Source organism: Centropristis striata, chromosome 1, assembly GCF_030273125.1.
Source record: "Centropristis striata isolate RG_2023a ecotype Rhode Island chromosome 1, C.striata_1.0, whole genome shotgun sequence".
Taxonomy (NCBI): Eukaryota; Metazoa; Chordata; class Actinopteri; order Perciformes; family Serranidae; genus Centropristis; species Centropristis striata.
Window position 1 is genome coordinate 43,381,941 of NC_081517.1, and position 21,029 is coordinate 43,402,969.

General features: G+C 37.4%; 1 protein-coding gene across 1 annotated transcript in view; it reads left to right on the top strand.

The window, feature by feature from the left end:
* Positions 1-20,693, top strand: part of fhdc1 (FH2 domain containing 1) — a 23,560-nt gene extending 2,867 nt beyond the window's left edge. The window contains exons 2-11 of the mRNA XM_059343072.1: positions 2,052-2,113; positions 7,039-7,141; positions 7,259-7,344; positions 8,395-8,495; positions 11,911-11,981; positions 13,455-13,562; positions 14,846-14,916; positions 15,774-15,891; positions 16,063-16,227; positions 17,613-20,693. Of these exons, the coding sequence (XP_059199055.1) occupies positions 2,052-2,113; positions 7,039-7,141; positions 7,259-7,344; positions 8,395-8,495; positions 11,911-11,981; positions 13,455-13,562; positions 14,846-14,916; positions 15,774-15,891; positions 16,063-16,227; positions 17,613-19,790 (3,063 nt within the window). The 3' untranslated portion in view covers positions 19,791-20,693. The remainder of the gene's footprint in view (positions 1-2,051; positions 2,114-7,038; positions 7,142-7,258; positions 7,345-8,394; positions 8,496-11,910; positions 11,982-13,454; positions 13,563-14,845; positions 14,917-15,773; positions 15,892-16,062; positions 16,228-17,612) is intronic.
* Positions 20,694-21,029: the final 336 nt, after the last annotated feature.

A 21,029-nucleotide genomic window follows, 5' to 3' on the forward strand; every position in this document is an offset into this window, starting at 1 on the left:
AAGAGAGAAAAGCAGGACATCTCCACATTTGAGAGACTGAAAACATCATTTTGCATTTGAGAAAAATGACTTTTTAATTTTTGTCAGGCTACTGATTGATTAGTTGACTAGTTGTTGCAGCTCTAAACTTGTGAAACATGTGAAAATAGACTGACGTTGATTTGCAAACGTGCAAGACGTGCTCAGGCCCTGAACGCACCACTGACAAGATCAGAAAGTCCCAGATTCATAACATACAATGCTCCGCTGCATGACTCTGTATTCAGATATCCCTGCAGGGACGAGTTAGCTAACAGGGCTTCAGTTACAGCTTTTCTTTGAGTGTAAGATATTATTTGTGTTCATAAATGGAACAAAAGCACGCCTGCGTCATTACGGACTCCTGGAAAGAAATTACCTGAACTGAAAAGCAATACCTGCGTGAGCCGAAGAGAGACTCATGTCACGTGCGTGTCCCCACAATGAACCAACGGCAGCTAAACACGAGTTTGGGATTTGAGATAAGAACACTGTTTGTGCATGCAGATGTTGCTCGTTGCTTCTCTTTGTATGTTTTATATATGTAATATTCCAAAAACCTTAATTATTGTCACGGTCACAATGGAGCATAATATATATTTATTATATTAGGTCTGCAAACAGTTTTCACTCTGTTTATCAGCTATTTGATTGTTTAGTTTATAACAAGTGACAAATGCTCGTCAGAGTTCTCAGAGCCCAATATTATGTCGAACAGCCAAATATTTTCAACTTCTATTAATATTTAACCCATAAGAACTCAGACCCAGTAATCCTTAAAGGAAAATGATGGGGGATATACAACAGAACAAGTGGACCACATGGAACACATTTATGATGTCTTAAAAAATATACTACTCCTAAATGTCAAAGATCTGTGATGTGACATAAATGTTACATTTGGCGTTTATGGTATTTATTTTTATGATATTTCTTATTTTTAAATTTTAAAAAACTAGACACATTTTCTGCTTACAGAAACACAAATTTGCCTTTTTCTTTGCAGCTCCACATTTATCAAAATTGTGACATTAATAGTGCTGTTTAACAACAAATTATCTTTCAGTGTGTTTGTTTTTGAGTAACAAAATAAAAATATTATAATAATATATAATAATAATTAATAATTACGTTTATAATAATATACGGTAATATAATATATGATAATATAATCATATATCAAAATTGTGACTTTTAACTTTAGATCTCATAAATCTGCAAAAAAAATTCTCATAGATTTGCCACTTTAATGCAAATTAAGTAAATTTGCAACACCCCCCGTTTTTTTTTAGTTTTTTTTTATTCATACTTGGCGCTAATACGCCGTCATAGTCAAGTTCTCCTGGTACAAGTCACTGAAGAATAACCCTGTTTGTACGACTTTTTCTTGCAGATTTCTTTTACATTTTTTTCATTTTTACATTGGAGGTCCAGGTCAATAAAGTTAATATTATTATATTATTATCATACTGATTGGTAGTCTGATCTTTGCCGATTAGCTGGAAGAAATCCATGTGGTTCTACGACCAAACAGAGAGACATGGGGAACCCATTGATATCCACTGAAGTTACCAAATATAGTTCTTTGCCTGATAAAGGGTTAATGACTCAGTTGATTATTTGAGGACATGGTTGCTGGTTATTTTCATTAGTTCAGCACTGTGTCACATTCAGTGTATCTGTGGGTTTGTTGAAGGACATGGTTACTTGTCTTCACCTCACCTGCTCTCATTGTCTTCCATTCAAACAACAGAAGTCTAATTGCTATTTAAAAGCCCTAATTAGGTCTGGTGAGGGAGCCTTTTTAAAAATGTACGTACTGTACAGTCACCTGTACAAACTATTGTTAGTGAAGGAGGTGAGAGCCACGTGAAGCCCGGTGGAATTACATCGTCCCAAAGGGCGACGATGGGAGGTGGAGGTGGAGGTGGTGGTGGGTTTGATCTGTATGTAACTCAAGAAACAACAACCAGGTTGTAAGAAGGGAGTGGTGCAACTTCAATGTGTTTATCTCTTCTTTCATTTGTTTGCAGATCAGCATCCTGGACTCCAAGAGAGGGATGAATGTGGGCATCTTCCTGAAGCAGTTCAAGAAGTAAGTTTTCCACCTGCTTCTTTACATAAAGCTGCACCGCAAAAAAAGAAAAGTTGGGTGAACTCAAAATTTCAAGGCAACAAACTTCGATAAAATTTTAAGTTGGACAATTAAACTAAATATTTCGGCATATATATGCCGATATATATATATATATATCGGCATTTTTGTCAAAATAACGCTGCAAAGTTCGGCTTTTTTATGTTTCATTCAAAAAAATTCAGAGCAGTGAAGCTTAAAGTTGAGGAAAGTTTGAGAAAATGCTGCAGTTGTTGTCGTCCATACATGTTTGATATCAGTTCAGTTTGACTGAATACTTTGTTGGTCAGTCTGTGGGTTTGACTCTCATTGTGGAGAAATAAAAAGACTGAAGTGAGATGAATAGACTGAGAATTTTCTCCTATTTGACAAAACAATTCTTGATTGAATTTATTTTGTGGACACAAAATGCAGTTAAACAGTTAAATCACAATATATTGTATCGCAATACTCAACATATCACAAAATGCTTGAAATCGCTGACCCAACTGCATGTTGCCAACAGCCAATGAAAAAGAGGCTGGGACACAGGAAAAAGCGTCAGAAGCTACAGGAAGTAGCAGGAATATTGACCCGAACTCATTTTCTTGATGTTTTGTTTTCAGAGCAGAAAGCTGCACAGAAAACAGCAGCAGCAAGCCGATTTTCGTCCATGTTTGTTTCCTTCTTCCTCCTCTTTTTATTCTTCTTCATGAGGTTTTATTGGCAGTTGGGATTCATTTTTTGCATTACCACCGCCACTACCTGGTATGTTTGTTTACGATTTAAAACAGACCTGGGCATTGGGCGGCCCGCGCATTGCTTTTATTTAGAAAAAAATAGCAAACATTAGCATTAGCACTAGAGCTAACGAGCACTTTTACTATAGTTAAGACAACAAAAATAGCCACTAATATATACGACAGAAGAAAATAAACTTTAACAAACCTTGTGTCCTGTCAGTCAGCCACTATTGAAGCCTTTTGATACTTTATATCAACTTTATATGAATTACTACGAGCATTGAGCAGAATTTAGTTCAGAGTTTTGGTCCGGCCCCTGCAACCTTCGTGGTATTGGTCATGTGGCCCCTTGGGAAAATTAATTGCCCACCCCTGATTTAAACTGTCGCCCTCTCGAGAGTGTGATGCGTTCAGTTGCTTTAGTTGGTTTGACACATCATGCAGTCTGTGATCCCTCATCAGGCGTTTCAGTCGTCATACAAAAATCTGCTGAAACCAGTCATGTATGTGTATACTCGGAGTCTTTTCAAAATCTGTAAAGACTGTGAAAGTTGTGTCTGGTGTCCCCGGCTTGAGGGAGGAGCTGCTTCCATAAAGCTCAGTGGAGTTTGTACAGATTGCTGACAGATTAAGGCATGAAAAGCCTTCGTCAGCCCACAGGGCGACTCTGATTCTGCTTGTTATAAGTTCTCCAGCTCCCGAGAGAAGAATGAGAGTTGTTACTCCCTCGATTGGTGTTTTTATGATGATGGTGGTGGTGGAGAGTGCTTTCTTAGCTCCCCATAGCTCCGCCAAGAACCAGCACACTTAGGAGAACAGTCATGTATAGAGCGGTTGATAGATAGATAGATAGATAGATAGATAGATAGATAGATAGATAGATAGATAGATAGATAGATAGATAGTTAGGGGGTACAAGTCAGGAACCGGCCTACTTTACTTATTTCAAGGGTGCTGCATCCCAAAAAATTGTTCCCAAGCGAAATTTTGAGTTTTTGACCTTCTCATTTGCATATCAAAATGGCCGCCAAATTGCCCATCTTGCTCAGTCGTTGGACCATTTTCTCAAAGTTTTTTTGTGAGTAGGCAATCAAAGATGAGGACATTATGTTTCTAGATCTATAGTCTAGGGTCAGAGCAAGAATATAGTGGAGGCTCAGTGTCTTTTTTATGTATATTTATATATATTTATATATATATATGCAAAATATCAACTTTTAAGGTGAAATTAAGCATTATTTGTGTCATTTTTTAAGGTCGACATAAATATTCAATCAATCACTTTTAAATGTTCCAGTTGGTATTGTGTATATATATATATAAATTATATGGCATTATAATACGGCTAATAGCAGGCTATAAGAGATGTATAATAAGAACATTAATAAAAGCCTCATGAGTATCTTATAATTCTTCATAATAGCATTACAAACACCCATAACCCAGCCATTATGTCTTTGCCATGCCTTTATTAATTTTTTGTTTGCTTATTGATATTAAAATATACTTTATTGCTCATCTATTATAAGTTAACTATGCACTTGTTAACAGTTAACTATGCTTTTTGCAGCTAAAGGGATCTAAAGGGAGAACAATGCCTTATTACTTGTTAATTAATGGTTATTACAAGGACCTTAATATAAAGCGTTACCAAATATTCTCTTTGTGTTTCTTTATCACACAGTTTTTTTTCTGTGGCTAATAAACATTTGGTAAAACCTCTATTGATCCCAAAGAAATATAAGAATGAGGGAAAAAAGGGGAATAAGAAGGATCATTTTCATGACTTCATGTACCACGTTTCATTAAACCGTTCCAGCTGAGACCCAACACTGATGTTATCTTAAAAAAACATTCTCCTTTTAGTTCCTGACTGTGTAAATCCATTAAAAACCTTTGTGACGAAGAGAGATTAGGGTCAGAATCTGTGTCGTGTATTTTAATAGGCCTTCTTAGCTCGCCATTGTTTATAATTAATTGGTTCAGGAAATCTTGAGACGTGTTCCAGCAGCAGACTCAGCACTGAGTTACGTAAGTCGTCTGGATCAGAGTACAGAAAGTGTGTTTGGTGTCTTTTGGCCTGACGGTGTATTTGCATGGCTGCCCACTGGATTTCAATGACATTTGACTGTCAGACTCACTGACTCAGTGTGAGCACTATAAGCTCATCACTGATTATTTTTGTGTCTCTTTTTCGACTCTGTTATTTATTTATCCTCTGGCCTGTATATAAACTTCTAAACTTCATGTTAACTCATCCTACGTGCAAATACTGAAGTCTTGCATATTATTTATTGTTATTTCTGTGAAAACACAAATTGTATGGATGTTTTTCCAAGGTATTATTGCTGCAACAACATTGGCTGTAGTCAATTGGTGTAATAGAGAAATCATTATTGGGGTTTTGATGGTGAAATATATGAAATACACTAATCTGATAATAATAAATGAAGTAATTTTTTGTTTTCTTTAACTTTTCCCGCAGAAAACTGCCTAAAATAAAGATATTTTAAGTAATGTTTCAGTTACTAAACCCCATCTATCATCCTGAATATTAAAGGGCTACTGCAGGGGGAATAGGGTCATTCATATTCATATTCTTTTGCATTATAAATGCTTCGAGTCAGCTTTTACAATATAATTTAAAGTGCAGCATTCAATAGATTTAGGCTCAAATACAGAATTCTACTCTTTTATAACTTATCCCAAAGTAAAAACAATGTATAGAAATAGATCTGCAATCTGGCAGAAGATGCTGATTACAGAAGTTTCCATTTACCATTTTAAAAAAATATATTTTAACAATATCCTAAAACTTCATTAACCCTTTATCAGGCAATGAACTATATTTGGTAACTTCAGGTAATATTTTGAGAAAAAAGTTGCAAATTTACTAGATTAAAGTGGCAAATCTACAAGAAAAAAAGTCGCAGATTTACGAGAAAAAAAGTGGAAAAACACAACTTTTTTTTCCCAGATTCACCACTTTAACCCTTAATAGGACACTCATTGAAATACTTAATATTATAATATTATTACTCAAAAGTTTATTACATTATATATAATTTCATAAATCAGAAAATACTATCAAAAAGCTATTAAAAAAATCAATTTTCGTCATGTTTTTAGGAACAAAATGTTCTATAAATCAGGGTGTGAATGATATATAGACAAACCCTTCTGTAAAAACCTTCAGAGTAGAGTTAGGAATAAAACTGGTAAGTTTGGTGTCTGTAAGTGTAGGGGAAGTTGAGATTTGTATCTAATTGTATCTGAGTATCATAGTAAGCCTTATAAAGGTGATATTTATTACAGAGCTGCTGCACTTGGATGCATCATATGGTGTCAGCTTACTGGAAATCATCCATGAAACAGTTTATAGCAGTGATGTCATTGGGAATTGTGTTGCAGCTCTACAGACCTGGGCGTGTCATAGATGAAGTAACGAGACATTATTTAAAATATGTGTTGAACTGGGAATGCCATTTAGGATGGAGCATACAGCTAAATATTGTCATTTTTCAGTATTTTTTGTTTATTTTAGTGCCTTTATAAACACAGTGGAGTCAGCATTAACCCTTTATCAGGCAAAGAACTATATTTGGTAACTTCAGGTAATATTTCGAGAAAAAAGAGTTGCAGATTTAAGAGATTTAAAGTGGCAAATCTGCGCGAAAAAAGTTGCAGATTTACAAGAAAAAAGTGGGAAAAAAGCAACTTTTTTCTCCCAGATTCACCACTTTAACCCTTAATAGGACACTCATTGAAATACTTGCAAATTCCAAATTTCAACCCTAGAGAATATTGGAGGATATTACATACTGCCAGAATGTGTAAAAAAAAAAAAAAACATATGAAAATAATATTTTGAGACATTTTTTTACAAGATTAAAGTGGCAAATCTACGAGAAAAAATGTGCAGATTTATGAGATTTAAAGTGGGGAATCTGTGAGAAAAAAGTTGCTTTTTTCCCACTTTTTTCCCGTAAATCTGCAACTTTTTTTCTTGTAGATTTGCCACTTTCATCTAGTAAATTTGCAACTTTTTTCTCAAAATATTACCTGAAGTTACCAAATATGGTTCTTTGCCTGATAAAGGGTTAAAAGAGAGCACCTGTGCTATTCATCACTGAGTTATATTGAAATGAAGCGTCTGTGTTCCAGGTCGAACCGCTCCATTGTGGAGGACATACGACGCGGAGAAGGAAAGATTTACGGAGCGGAGCTGCTCAGAGACCTGCTGAAGCTCCTGCCCGACGTGGAGGAGGTCTGGCTTTATCAATGCAGCTTTTAAGTTTTTGAATGAAAGACCAGAACTGATGATAAAAGACAAAAAACAATAGAGCATGCTGAGCTTCCTCTCTCTCTATTTACCCCCAAACAGGTGAAGAAGCTCCAGGCGTTTAAAGGAGACCCAGACAAGCTGACACTGGTGGATTCCTTTATGTACCTGCTGATCCAGGTGCCTCGGTGAGTTCATCTCAATGCTCTCTGTGTACATAAAGTTGTTTTAGTCAAATGGAAATGTGAAGTCACGTGTTTGACAGTCAGTGAAAGATGACAGACATTGCACCATGTGTGCACAGTTTTATTATTTTAGGAGGATAGATTGGCATTTTGTGGGGTTTTTCCAATTAACTTGTACTGCTCTCCTCAATCATGTTTATATAAAAGTATAAAACTGCACATTAATTTGCAATTTAAACTGTAATGCAGCAGATTTAGCGAATGTTTTGACATCTGCAGTCTCTCACCAAACTCATGTTAACTCATCCTACGTGCAAATACTGAAGTCTTGCATATTATTTATTGTTATTTCTGTGAAAACACAAATTGTTTGGATGTTTTCTTTCCACTATTCTAACCACAATAATGTTTAGGCTTTCCCATCAACTCCTTAACCCTTTATCAGGCAAAGAACTATATTTGGTAACTTCAGGTAATATTTCGAGAAAAAAGTTGCAAATTTACTAGATTAAAAAAGTTGCAGATTTAAGAGATTTAAAGTGGCAAATCTGCGGCAAAAAAGTCGCAGATTTACGAGAAAAAAGTGGGGGAAAAGCAACTTTTTTCTCGCAGATTTGCCACTTTAATCTCGTAAATTTTTTTCTCAAAATATTATTTTCGTATGTTTTTTTTACACATTCTGGCTGTATGTAATATCCTCCAATATTCTCTAGGGTTGAAATTTGGAATTTGCAAGTATTTCAATGAGTGTCCTATTAAGGGTTAAAGTGGTGAATCTGGGAGAAAAAAGTTGCTTTTTTCCCACTTTTTTCCTCGTAAATCTGCGTCTTTTTCGCGCAGATTTGCCACTTTAAATCTCTTAAATCTGCGACTTTTTTCTCGAAATATTACCTGAAGTTACCAAATATAGTTCTTTGCCTGATAAAGGGTTAAACACAGAAGTCTTCTGGATAATTTAATGATGTTGTATCTTTATGTTGTGGCTTTATGTTAAACCTGTAGAGTGAGATTCTCCTCATGTTTTAATGTTCTCTGCTGCTTCGTCTCCGACAGGTTCGAGGTTCGTATCGAGGCCATCGTCCTCCGCGAAGAGTTCTTCCCTTCCTGTGCTGTAATGAGCCGTGAGATCGATGTCGTCCGCGTCGCAACTAAAGGTAATAACACACACGCACACACACGCACACACACACACACACACACACGATCAGACAGGTGACCCAGATATTTGAGCTGAACAAGAAGAAGGAATGTGTCACTTGAGAAACGGTGACAGCACGGAAAGACGAAGCTGCATCATAATTGTTTGTGTATAACTGTGTTGTTGAATATTACATATATACACTGCTTAACAAATTTATTAGACAACCTGCCAAACATAAATATTTTAGAAATCTTACAAAAGCCTGTTTAAAACTAAAAATTTTATTGTTTTTTATTTGGCAAATAACAAACTGAATTCACCTTTTTATAGCCAGATTTGAGCCGGATCACTGAGAAGTCAGAAATTACCCTTAATAGGACACTCATTGAAATACTTGCAAATTCCTAATTTCAACCCGAGAGAATATTGGAGGATATTACATACTGCCAGAATGTGTAAAAAAACAAACAAACATATGGACCCGGGGAGAGGGGTAATATTTTGAGAAAAAAGTTTACGAGATTAAAGTGGCAAATCTACGAGAAAAAAATGTGCAGATTTATGAGATTTAAAGTGGTGAATCTGGGAGAAAAAAGTTGCTTTTTTCACCATTTTTTTCTCGTAAATCTGTGACTTTTTCGCGCAGATTTGCCACTTTAAATCTCTTAAATCTGCAACTTTTTTTCTTGTAGATTTGCCACTTTAATCTAGTAAATTTGCCACTTTTGGGATTTTTATTTTTATTCATATTTGGGCCTAATATGCCGTCATAGTCAAGTTCTCCTCTCCTAAATTTTTCATTTTTACATTGGAGATTAAGGTCAATAAAGTTAATATTATTATATTATCATCATACTGATTGGTAGCCTGATCTTTGCTGATTATCTGGAAGAAATCCATGTGGTTCTACGACCAAACAGAGACATGGGGAACCCATTTTTCATATCCACTGAAGTTACCAAATATAGTTCTTCGCCCGATAAAGGGTTAAACTATGGCCTCTCATGGCTCATTGCTTCAACAACACACATTCACACACATACCTGAAGCCATATCTCTAAACATATCCTGGGTGCTTATGTGCTGGCCCATAGATTATGAAAAGCACTCATTTTTATGCAAAATTACTTTTGTTTTATTTTGAAAGTGCAGTACAGTGAGAATGATCTTTTTTATATATACACAAGCTTTTATTGCACAATTAAACTATTATACAATGTTCACATTAAGGGTTAAACCATCACTGGAGCTTGTGTCATTTCAGCTGAGTCACACTGTCCTGCCTCTGGGTTTTATTGGATTTTTCTGAACCCCTCTCCTACAGTACCGCGACCTTTTCTCTGCATTGCGGAGCCATCACTTAACCACCGCAAGGGACAAATTAAGTTGAACTTCTGTGACACCTTTTAATTAAAACTTTCAGCAGAGTGTAACATTTACCCTTACTGTTAGAAGAGGGAAACTGAGCTCGGTCCTCACGCTTTTCTCTTTCATTTTATCCCCTTTTAAATGATTGGAAGCAGTGGTGGGTCTACACAGGGGCCTCCAGGGGCCACTGGCCCTGTGAAGAAGCCCTTGGCCCCTGCTGTGGCCCCTGTGTCAAATTAGCAATAAAATGATATGTACTGTTCTCTTCAGAGTTATGAAACAGTAAGCTAAACTAATTTCTCCAAAAATCTCCTCCAATGATCAGGCTTTTTGAAGTACTTGGCAGGATTTTAATGAAGAAAAGGTAAAACTGAAAATAAACAAATAGTACAGACAATATTAACCATTTGCATGAGTCAGATATACCTTAAAACATGTAATCCTCCTAAACAAATATACAAATACAAATACAAATACAAATAAACATACTCACTGGCAATGCCACAAGAATAAAGAAGGATGAGGATTGTTGCTCTACCGGATAACAAAACAGGACTCCTCTAACCATAAGGAGACCGGAGAGTCACCAAAATGAAAGTCACCTCTTCAAAATAAAAGTTCTTCAATTTCTACCAACTGTTACATGACATGATCAATTTATAACGATGAATGATGGAACAATTCTTACCTATTTTTTGTTCAAACAATATCTCATTGTACACAAAAGGAACCCATAATGTGTACATTGTATAATAGTTTAATTGTGCAATAAAAGCTTGTGTGTATATATATATATATATATATATATATATATATATATATATATATATATATATATATATATATAAAGATCATTCTCATTGTACTGCACTTTCAAAATAAAACAAAAGTAATTGTGCACAAAAATGAGAAATGTCATTGTTGTACAAAAATAGTTGTTATTGTTGGTGAGTCTCATTGTTTCAATCAATGTATTTGTATCTTCCAAATATACTTAAATTAGATTTTTAAATCAGTAGTTCTCAACCTTTTTGAGTCGCGACCCCCAATTTAACATGCATGTTGTCCGCGACCCCCACTCACTGAACAGAATCTGACACCCACAGTTCAGATCACCCAAAAAAGAAAAAATGACTAAAAAAAGACACAAATTGACCCAAAAAGACACAAAATGACCTAAAAGACACAAAATTACCAAAAAAGACAGAAATTGACCACAAAATGATAAAAAAAGACACAAAATGACAAAAAAAGACAGAAATTGACCACAAAATGATAAAAAAGACACAAAATTACTATAAAAAGACACAAAATGACCAAAAAAAGGAAACAAAAAGACCAAAAAAAGACACAAAATGACTATAAAAAGACACAAATTGACCAAAAAAGACACAAATTGACCACAAAATGATAAAAAAGACACAAAATGACTAATAAAAGACACAAAGTGATCAAAAAAAGACACACAATGATAAAAAAGACACAAAATGACTATAAAAAGACACAAATTGACCAAAAAAGACACAAAATGACCAAAAAAAGGAAACAAAATGACCAAAAAAAGACACAAAATGACAAAAAAAGACACAAAATGACCAAAAAGACTATAACACATGAATACTTTAACACAGTGGAGACAGAGCTGACTTCCAAAATGATTTGGCGACCCCCAGAAATCATCTTGCGACCCCAAGATTGAGAATAGCTGTTTTAAATAAGCTAAAATAAAGGTTTTGAATGCTTAAATATCATCTTTGGCTCCCACAGTTAAACTGGTCTAGAACCGCCACTGGTTGGAAGTGACGGTGGACTTTACTCTCTTTGAGTTTATTCTGTTTAAAAGTTTTGGACTGTGAAATAGATCCTGGGCACTAGTGGAAACTTACACCAATTCTCCACATTAAAAGGGCAGCTGGTCACAACGCTAAGATAGATTTCCTTCAACTTTCTCTGGAGTCGACTTTCATCCTTACTGCTGATAGTTGTTCTGGTAAATGGAAGGGAAGTTGTGATCTGCTCTGGATTCTCCTGATCGAGTTTGTATTGATCTTCTCCTTTAGAGCTGATGAGCTGCGAGGAACTTCATGCCATCCTGCATCTGGTGCTGCAGGCCGGAAACATCATGAACGCTGTGAGTCCATCAGCTATCATCACTTAATGCTTTTACATCTTTCTTCCCTGTGTCAGATTTAAAGGATGAGGCTGGCATTATTGGTAACACTTTACAATAACCATCATTTATAAATGATAAACAGATAGTTTATTAATGTTTAATCATCATTTATAAATCATATATAGGCCATTTAGAATGGTAAATAGATAATTTATTAATGTTAAACTATCTAAATCTTTTAAAAAATGACAAATAGATGGTATATTAATGTAAGTTTCTAGTTACTTTACCATTAACAAACAATTAAATTATAATTAATAGTTTATTAATAGTTTTAGTTGCACTCATTATAACATTTTTAACACCATATTAAGTATGTTAATGATTTTGAAATGATTCATATACCTTTAAGAAATTGGTTGAAAACATTTAAAGATTAAATGTATATGTATAGCACTTTGTAAATGTTGATAATTGGTTTATAAACCATCTATAAACATCACTTAGTTGGTTATTGTAAAGTGTTACCGCATTATTTTATATATTTAAAAGAGAAGGTAGCTTGGCTCTTTCTGGAAGTAAAAAAATCAGCAATAATCTGCCTCTGAAGCTCAATAATTAACACATTAATAATATATTTAGAATATATATGGTACTTTAAATTGTTTTTGTATTTTGTATTTCAATTTCATATCATTTATATATTTTTTTTATTAATGAGTGTTTACTGATTATTTCTGTAGATTGATATTTATTCTTTCTTAGTTTACTGTCTATTTCTTTTTTTCTTTTTCTTTTTAAATTTATTTAATTTTATTTATTTATTGCAAATACATTTGGAGGTATGTAGGTGTACATATGTTTAATGTTTATAATTATAAATATATATACCATCATATATGGTATATAACATATTGTATGATATATTTAGAATATATATGGTACTTTAAATTGTATTTGTATTTTGTATAAAAGCATTAAAAATTAGATGTATGTATTGATTAAGTTAAATTTCATTTAATTTATATTTTTGATATAATTTGTATATATATATATAATATATACATTATATAATACACAATAATTATATTTATATTCTATTATATCATATATTATATAATAATATATTTTTTTATTTATTTTAATCTGTAGTCCCATATCTGGCAAGATATCAAAAGCAAGCTAAAAAAAGGCAAAGATAAACAAAAAGGCAACATAAATAACAAATTGACAACATCAACATTATTTTTAAAAAAGACGGCAAATTAAACTGATACATTAAATCACACTCATTCAGGCGAACAATTACAGAACAGGAAAACAAGAGAAGAATAAAGAGAAGAGAGAATAAAAGAAAAAAGAAAAGAAGAGCAATCATACTCTTTTGTTATTGGATTTGTTCATATGAAAATAAAGGACGTCTCCAGCCGTTTCCTTCAACATGTTGCTATGTGGTTTAAGACGTCTGATTGGTCCCTCTGTGGTTCTCAGGGCGGCTACGCCGGCAACGCTGTGGGCTTCAAGCTGTCGTCCCTCCTCTCATTAGCCGACACCAAGGCCAACAAGCCGGGGATGAACCTGCTGCACTTTGTCGCCATGGTGAGTGAACTCTTCAGTTATACAATATGATGCAAACAGAAGCATCAAGAGCTGCATTATCTGCTGCAACACAACACAACACAGCAACACAGCAGAATAAATGTAAATAAAATAACAAATAAATAAATGCATTAATAAATAAACAAATATGGAATTGAATGTACCAAAAACCAAATTAAAAATAAATGTAGGTATTAATTTATCGATAAAATGTGACATAAATTGATATTTTTATGTTAGTTTCTTTTTTTAAATTTACCTTTGAATTAATTCCCCAATTTATTTACTTTTTTTTTTTTTTATATATTATTTTTATTGAGCACTGATAGTACAGGACATGTACAAAAATACAACATTCACAAAAGAAAACTTTGGACTAATGTTCACATCGTTTTTTGTATGAATAACCCCCCCCCCCCCCCCCCCCCCCCCAAAAAAAACAAAAAAAAAAACAAACAAACAAAACATGTAGGAGTAGGACACTGTATGCATTGCTATAACAAAAACAAAAAAAAACTAGGCTCACCATTGCTGACCATTGCTTGTGTTCGTACTACACACTAAAGTTCACATGGATGAATGTCAAAAGTGTGAATGCAAATGCTAGAGGGCTGCTAAGTGGCTTTAAGTGGGCACAACTTTTTACTCTTTTTATTTATTTATATTAATTTTAAAATGTATTTATGCTTGACAAAGATACTGTTTGTTGCATTAAACCAAATTAAACTACTGTATATTCTTATATGTAAGAATGATAATTAGGTTTTCTTGTGTATATGAAGCCATTAAAGCATTATGTTTACATTCTGCACTGTATTTTATAATGTGAAGAAGTTAATGTAGTGAATGCATGCATTATCTATGAGATATTCTAAACTGAAGTAATGTACTGTACCACAGGAACTCCTTTTATAGACGTTGTTCAGGAGTCTCCAGGATAACTACACACAGATTTCATCCTATTAATATTTCATATTGAAACGCCTGTGGTCTGAACCTCAACTGTCTGAGATCAAAATAAAAAGCACATATTTCAGTTCAATAAAACACAGCCACAAAGAATGAGTTTAATTTAAACCTGTCACAGCAGCGGTGCTGCAGTAAACAGAGGACAGGAGGGCCGGTGGACAGCAGACGGTGACAGGAAACATTAAAAGTGCCAAGAAAGGCTGGCCAAGCACTAAACAAAGAGCGGCCCTTTTACACCACAATAACACCACTTTATTATGTACGGTCACAAACATTTGGATTTAAAACTGTGTGATGCGTCTCTCTACTCACAGGAGGCAAAGAAAAAAGACGAGAACCTGCTCAAGTTTCCGGAGAGACTTCAGGATGTGCAGAGTGCATCCAGGTAAACTTTTAGACAAAGTTGTAAACGCTACATGCAACATTACACGGAGGAATTTGTCAATGCACTTTTTTATTTGTACTGTGAGGTTGACAATGTTTTCCATCAGAGGTTGTTTAGTTTCACCACTTAATTTTGTTTCCAGAGCTTCACAACTGAAACTGTGGTTTTTAGTCCTGTTTGTGGTACATTTAAAACTTGGTAAAGTGGTGAGAACTATTAACCCTTTATCAGGCAAAGAACTATATTTGGTAACTTCAGGTAATATTTAGATAAAAAAGTAGCAAATTTACTAGATTAAAGTGGCAAATCTACAAGAAAAAAAGATGCAGATTTATGAGATTTAAAGTGGTGAATCTGCGAGAAAAAAGTTGTTTTTTTCCCACTTTTTTTTGTAAATCTACGACTTTTTTCACACAGATTTGCCACTTTAAATCTGTCATTTCACAGCTGCCACTTTATCTGACTTTTCTGACCAAAAGTGTGCACAAGCATTTAATCAAAAGTGAGGGTGTAACATTTTTATGTATTGCTGAATTGACAGCAACAACCCAGCCTCATTACTTAAGCTGACATCAAACTAAAGTGCAGGACTTTGAGAGTCGTGTTGAGAACGCAGAGTGATGCTGGAGGCTGTCAGCCTCACAAGGTCATCTCTCTCTCTCTCTCTCTCTCTCTCTCTCTCTCTCTCTCTCTCTCCTCTCCCTCCCTCTCTCTCTCTCTCTCTCTCTCTCTCTCTCTCTCGCTCTCCCTCTCTCTGTCAGATGTTGTCATGCACAGCGGTATTTCAACGAAACTGTTGTCTTTTTAGTCACCAAAGCACATTTTCCTCATCTTTCCTCTGTTATGTTTTCATGTAGAATCTCAGTGGAAAACATCGAGGTGGAGTTTTCCTCCTTATATGTTCGCATTAGAACCCTGGAGGAGAAAGTTCAAGGAGACCAGGAGCTGCTGCAGCAGCTGGAGCCCTTCCTGCAGGTGAAGCATCACTAGTTATGTAACACTTTCTATACACACACACACACACACACACATACAGAAAGTTGGATCCGGGCCACTGTACGTTTTTGGCTCTGCTGACTCAAGTGCTATAGATAACGGCAGCCATAAAAGTGTAATAATAAAAAATGTATGTGACTGATGTCTCAGAGTTCAGCACGGACACTTCAGGACCTGAAGAGGCGCAGGCTGGATCTGCGTAAAGAGGGGAACGCTCTCATTGATTTCTTCTGTGAGGACAAGGACACCTTTAAGCTGGACGAGTGCTTCCGCATCTTTCAAGACTTCTGCATCAAGTTCAAGAAAGCCGTCAAGGTTGGCATAAGTTAATTATGGTTCATTTTGACTCATTTCACAGATTTAGACTCATTTCACAGCTGAAAACTCACCTGTTAAAAATTTGAATACATTTATTTTAACATGTTTTTTAACTATATAACTCTGCCCTGTAACTTTTACTGTAGAAATGGCTAAAACAGAAGCTATTTTTTTTACTCCCTTAGATTTTAAGGTTTTTTTAATGATCTTTAAATCTTTTTTCTGCCCTTTGTCATGATGCTTTTGATGTATTATTGATTCCTGAGATCTGGGGAAACATCAACATTGTAGAAAGAAGTCAGGCTGTCTACTTTAATAGGAGAGCAAGATTTGTATGATAAATTTATACTGTAGCCAAACTTACAAAATTAAAACCCACGTTGAAAAAACTGGGAAAAATCCATTAAGAAGAGTGCATTTAGAGGTAAAAATATGCTTGAAATCTTAATTTCTTCTCGTCTGATTAAGGGCTACACAATTATCTAATTGCAGTTATTGATGCAATATGATTCACAATATTGGAGGGAATGATTATTGTTGCATCATTATTCAGTTTCAGATTATTCAAAAGTGAACATAGTTTCTTGTGAGGATCTGTACCAGGATTTGTCGGCCAGGACATCTCTGTAGCACCACAGTACTAAATTCAAAATCATATTTTGACACAGTTTAACAATTATTTTGCCCCTTGTAGTTTGGATATTGCACAAGTTAATGTGCAGTCCCAGTCTGATTTGATAACTGCATCATTAGGGCCACGGGGCAATCACACCGAGCACTGGTCCCTATAGACTGCATTCAAACTTTAAACAGTAGACACAAGTCTTGTGTATCGGTGTATTAATCCACGTTTCGATAGGTCATAGTTTTTTATCAATCCCTGTTCAATGACCATGATCATTTTTGGAGATTATAATGGGTGTGTATTGCACGGAATGTTTGTGTCACAGTGTGTGACATCATCGCCAGAGTGTAGAGGGAGAGAATAAACTGTCAAAAAATAAATTTGAAAACTGCGCTCCAGGCCGCAAATTCCACTCTACAGAAATAATTTATACATAGAAACGTAGGAAAATTAGTCTTCTCACTCACAATCCTCTGGTAAAGCTGTCAGAGTTATAGTTTGGACGTAGGACGCACAGATGATCCACCAACACGCACCAACAGCCTCATTGGCTCCCATATTAAAAACGCAGGAAGATTTCTGAAAAAGGGAGATGTTTTTAGATCGCTCTAACAAAGCTATTTTTTAATTTATCTTAAAAAAAAACAACATATGTAGACGTTCAGGAAGAACTCAGGACAGGACATTTTCTAGTTTGTTTGTTTTCCTGTGTTTGAGTCTGCCTCTAAACATTTCTCCACCTTCCTGTTTTCCTCAGGACAACACGGACCGCGAGTTAAAGGAAGCAGCCAGACAGCGTCGCCTGCGAGAGCTGGAGGAGAAGCGGTTCGCCTGGTCGGGTGCCGATCAGAGTGGAGGATTCGGTCGCAGCAGCAGCGAGAACGATGTGGAGATGCTGACGAAGGAAGGCCTGCTGGACTTCTTCCAGCAGAGGTCCCAGAGTCCACACAGCCCGCTGGGACGCTCCGCCAGCGCCCGCCGCCACCGCCACACCATGACCTCCATTGCAGACCGAGAACTCCAAGGATACCTGGAGCTGTTTGGTGGCACGGGGACTCCCACGGACTACTCCAAGTTCAACAGCCTACCTCGGTCGGGCCGCGCCGCGCAGCGGAGGACGACTCCCTGGATCTTAGCTCAGGACGACAACCGCGAGCTGGGCTGCGACAGACAGGTGACGTCTCCACGTGCAGATACTGAGCCGATCAGCCCGCTGGCCAGGTTCTCCTCCTCGGGGCTGAATGATAACGACCCATACAACAACAATAACTACTCCTCTGTGTCGGAGGGCAGCACTCTGCCTCGTCCTTTTTGTGTTTTTCAGAAGCCAGCCCTCCTTCCCAACCCAACTGTTAGCAGCCACATGAATGTCAGCGTGGAGAAGCACACTTTAGTCCGTGGCCCTCAAGGTTTCGACCTACCGAGTCCAAACAATAACAGTAATCATATGAACTTTGTCAACCAGGGGGATGTGGTGGTGACGGATTTGGAAAAGGAGAGACTTCCTATAAATCTGGACCTCCTTCTACATGATAATATTTTAGAAAGAGGAGCGGATCCCAAAGAAGCTTGGAGAGCTAAAATAGATCCTCCCACACAGGTTTCTCCTGAGAGAGAGAAAGAAGAGGAGGACAACAGCACAGTTTCATCAACAACCTGTGACACACCGCTCCCTCTAGATACCTACGTATCCAATAAGAAACCAGCGTTTTATATCCTAGACTGCACAGAAGCAGACTGCTCCGTCACTTCAGATTATTCGGAGGCTGAAAGCTCGTCTCTAGCGAAAGATGGACTTCATTTCAGAACAACTGACTGCAGGCGATCCGATCAGGAGAGCCAACAGGACCAGAGCTCTCTGTCCTCTAACTTGGAGTCCCCCAACGACCAGTCCGTTTCCACCAACGAGCTTTCAGTGCCAAAGTCTGTGGACGCGGCATCCATGACCCCGTCTGGGACCACGGAGGAGTGGGACACGGAGAGCTGTGACACCGCCGAGGGGAAACAAAGTGCGGAGAAAGATGCACAGAAAAACAACAGGAAAGCGGCGCACACAAAGAGCAAAGCTACCAAAGCGATGAAGGGCAGCGGAGGTCGTGGCGTGCGAACGCTGACCAGCAGCGAGACCCAGGGCATGAGGAAAGTGGTGCCCATTAGCAAGCTTACACGGACAGGCAGCAGCAAGAAGGCGGAGAAAGCTTCGACTCAGGACGGCGGAGAGGCGCACCGGCCTCTTCGAGACCAGAGCACCCCGGCGAGAGGAAGGAGCGAGAAGACTACGAGACCTCCTCGACACTCCAGTCTGCCTCCAGATGAGTCTAAAGCTCAGAGGGCGAGCAGCCTCACGGCCGGCGTTCCGAGATGGGCCCGCGATTCGACCCCGAGGAAAGGTTCCATCCACAAGCCGAGCGCCAAACCCCTGAGGAACATCCCCAAACCTGCTCCTGAGGAGAAGATGTGTCGCTCCACCATGAGGGCGCTGGCCCAAGCCCAAGCTCAGGCTCAGGCTCAGGTCCAGGGACCGGCGTCCTCCGAGACCAGCAGCTGTCACACGCACAGCGCCAAAAACACCTCCGATGTCCCCAGTTTTGCCCGCAACACGGTAGCTTCCCAGTCCAGGACCAAGAAGGAGCTGGCGGCGCCGTCCGTCCCCTCCACCCCGTCTCGCAGCCCCTCGCTGTTAGGCAGACAAACGCCGGTGAAGCAGAACAGGTTGGCGCCCACAGTTGAAACCACGGAGGAGCGCCCACAAGGGACAAACCTGCGACGGGTGCAAAGCGTGAAAGCAGCCAGTCGCAGCGCGTACCGCAGCGAGACTCCCCCGCCTCCTCCGACACGTGACGATATCCGTAAGACTAATAGCTTTTCTGAAAAGTCCGCCCCGTCTAAGGACTTGGTGACGCCCGGCAGAGGTGCTAAACCGAGCTGGAAATAGAATTAAAACACAGAAGAACGACAGACTTTGATGTGAAATGATCTTCTTCCCCTTCTACAGTGATTTTTCCTCAAATCATGCAAAAGCCAGGAATCTGAAAGAGCTCTCTCACCACTCGGTTCCACCTCTAGCTGATTCTGTATCAGGTTTATCAATTGCAAAGAGCAAGATGCAATGAACTGCTCCACATGTTCCTGTTATGTTGCTGTTGATTTCACAACTTCCTTTATTTTCTGAGGGGGGCTATAACTAAACTGACAAATGGCAAATTGGTGTTTTTGCACCCTCTTTGCCTGCTTAGCCGTCTATTTACTGTATATGCTCGTGTCTGTGATGCCGTGGATGTCGAACACTACTGAATATATGATGCTGCTAATTAGCTCTGACAATTTTGAGACTGAGTTTCAATGTCCTCTTTCATTCAGGGTTATCTTGCTGCTGTTATGGTGTCTTTTAGTTTTGTTGTGTCTTCCTGTAGAGTATCGCTCTGTTTTTCTTTTTTTTTTCTTTGCTTGATACCTCAGAGAGTTCGCAGTGGCCTTGTACCAGCAGAAGAAGTAGAACATGTTAATTTGGCTCTGCATGATGAAGATGTAGATCTGACAAATTGGTTTAAACTGCAATGTCACTTTTTACAAATCCCTGGTATATTAATATTACTACAATATATAAAATCACAGATTATAAGCCAGTGTATTCCAACTGTGGTACTTGTTGTACCTTGTGTATCTATGTGTCTGTAGTTTGTAAATGTGTTAGAACTCCTCCATAATATCGTGGAGTAGATGTGCACGTAGGAAAATTCCCTGTAGGCTAAAACACGATCAACGCTAATGCTCTGAAAGAAAAGCACTGAATGCGTCTGAAACACTGAAATAATCATCAGTCATGTGATTATTTTGACAGTTGGGTCTGCTATATTGTTTTTACAGTGAATGTAGTCATCTCACATGTTCTCTAGGCCTGCACATTTCTGAACAAGGTAAAATTGTAACAAAAACTGGTCATAAATCAGCCCGGTACAGTTTGCAGCCCTCATGCATCAGTATTACATTTGAGTCACAGAGCTAAGCATAAAAAAAACACTCTGTCCTTCACATGAGAAAAAAAAAATTCTGGACAAGTTGCGTTTCTATCCCTTAGTAGTATAAAGAAGGTATTTTGTATGGAAAAAATATAATTTTACATATATTTCCATCCATTCTCTTGCTGCTCCCCCCACCCAAACAGTCTTCTGGA